Raw genomic sequence first — 1,548 nt, forward strand, 5'->3', positions numbered from 1 at the left:
ACTCACATCATATGACTCACATCAACTGACTCATTACATGACTCACATCAACTGACTCACATCAACTGACTCATTACATGACTCACATCAACTGACTCACATCAACTGACTCATTACATGACTCATCAAATGACTCATTACATGACTCACATTATATGACTCACATCAACTGACTCATTACATGACTCACATCAACTGACTCATTACATGACTCATCAAATGACTCATTACATGACTCACATCATATGACTCACATCAATTGACTCATTACATGACTCATCAAATGACTCATTACATGACTCACATCAACTGACTCACATCAACTGACTCACATCAACTGACTCATTACATGACTCATCAAATGACTCATTACATGACTCACATCATATGACTCACATCAATTGACTCATTACATGACTCATCAAATGACTCATTACATGACTCACATCAACTGACTCACATCAACTGACTCACATCAACTGACTCACATCAACTGACTCTCTTCACACAACACAAATAGTGAATGACTCGAACCACTTGACTGGTGCGAGTCGTATTGTGACTCGCACCAGCCTACACATCATCTGACTCACATCAACTGACTCTCTTCACACAAACCAAATAGTGAATGACTCGAACCACTCGACTGGTGCGAGTCGTATTGTGACTCGCACCAGTCTACACATCAGATGTCCCTCAGCTGTCCCCTCCTGGACGATGGACGGTCATGTCTCACCTCTGCGGCTGTCCATCACGTACGTCTCGATGATGGCGCTCTTCCTGCAGATGTCTTCAGCCATGGAGGAGCAGCTCACCTCCAGATGTTTCACCTGCAACAGGAGACGCTTCAGATGGACAAGTCCAACTCTTCATCCTGGTCAATGAAGGCGGTCGTCATGGCAACAGGTCCTCACCTTCTCCTCCAGCATCCATTTCTCCTGCTGGACCTCGGCGAGGCGCTGGAAGAGCTCCCCCACCTCGTCGTCAGACAGCTCGGCGGGACGCTGAGACTGAGGACTTCCTCCTCCAGACTGGTGGACAGAGTGACAGACTGTTGGACTTGTCCTCTTCCTGTGGAAACCTTGACCCGAACAGAGGAGTGCTCCCCACCCTCCTGAGGCATCAGAGACCTGGACTGGGTCAAAACCACCTGATCCAGGTCTCTGAATCCACTGTTCCCACAGCTGATGAAGAGTGACCCACCTTGTTCTGACTGGTGGGCTCCTTCATCATGTCTCTGTAGGAGAAGGACGAGACGGAGGACGAGTCCCCGGTCTGCTGGGTCCGACTGGGACTGCTGATCTCAGACAGAACCAGCTCCTCCAGACCTGAGAGACAAAGAACCCTGTGTTAAACATCAGACCTGGACCTGTCCAGACCTGGAACCGGGTCAGAAGTCCTGTAGTTCCTGGTTCCTGGAGACCAGCTGACTTTAGCTTCAGGTCCAGTTTTTAACAGTTAGTTTAGGTTAAACTAAACTAAACTAAACGTCTCAGTTTCTATCTGAACTTTAAATATAATAATAATAATAATAATAATAATAATAAT

General features: G+C 46.8%; 1 protein-coding gene across 1 annotated transcript in view; it reads right to left on the reverse strand.

Moving 5' to 3' along the window:
* The window catches only part of gripap1 (GRIP1 associated protein 1), a gene marked incomplete in the record, with an annotated part of 47,724 nt that overhangs the window by 4,380 nt on the left and 41,796 nt on the right, over positions 1-1,548 (reverse strand). Inside the window, 3 exon segments of the mRNA XM_014028932.1 lie at positions 737-830; positions 915-1,031; positions 1,204-1,328. Coding sequence (XP_013884386.1) covers positions 737-830; positions 915-1,031; positions 1,204-1,328 — 336 coding nt within the window.

Source organism: Austrofundulus limnaeus, unplaced genomic scaffold (assembly GCF_001266775.1).
Source record: "Austrofundulus limnaeus strain Quisiro unplaced genomic scaffold, Austrofundulus_limnaeus-1.0 Scaffold831, whole genome shotgun sequence".
Lineage (NCBI taxonomy): Eukaryota > Metazoa > Chordata > Actinopteri > Cyprinodontiformes > Rivulidae > Austrofundulus > Austrofundulus limnaeus.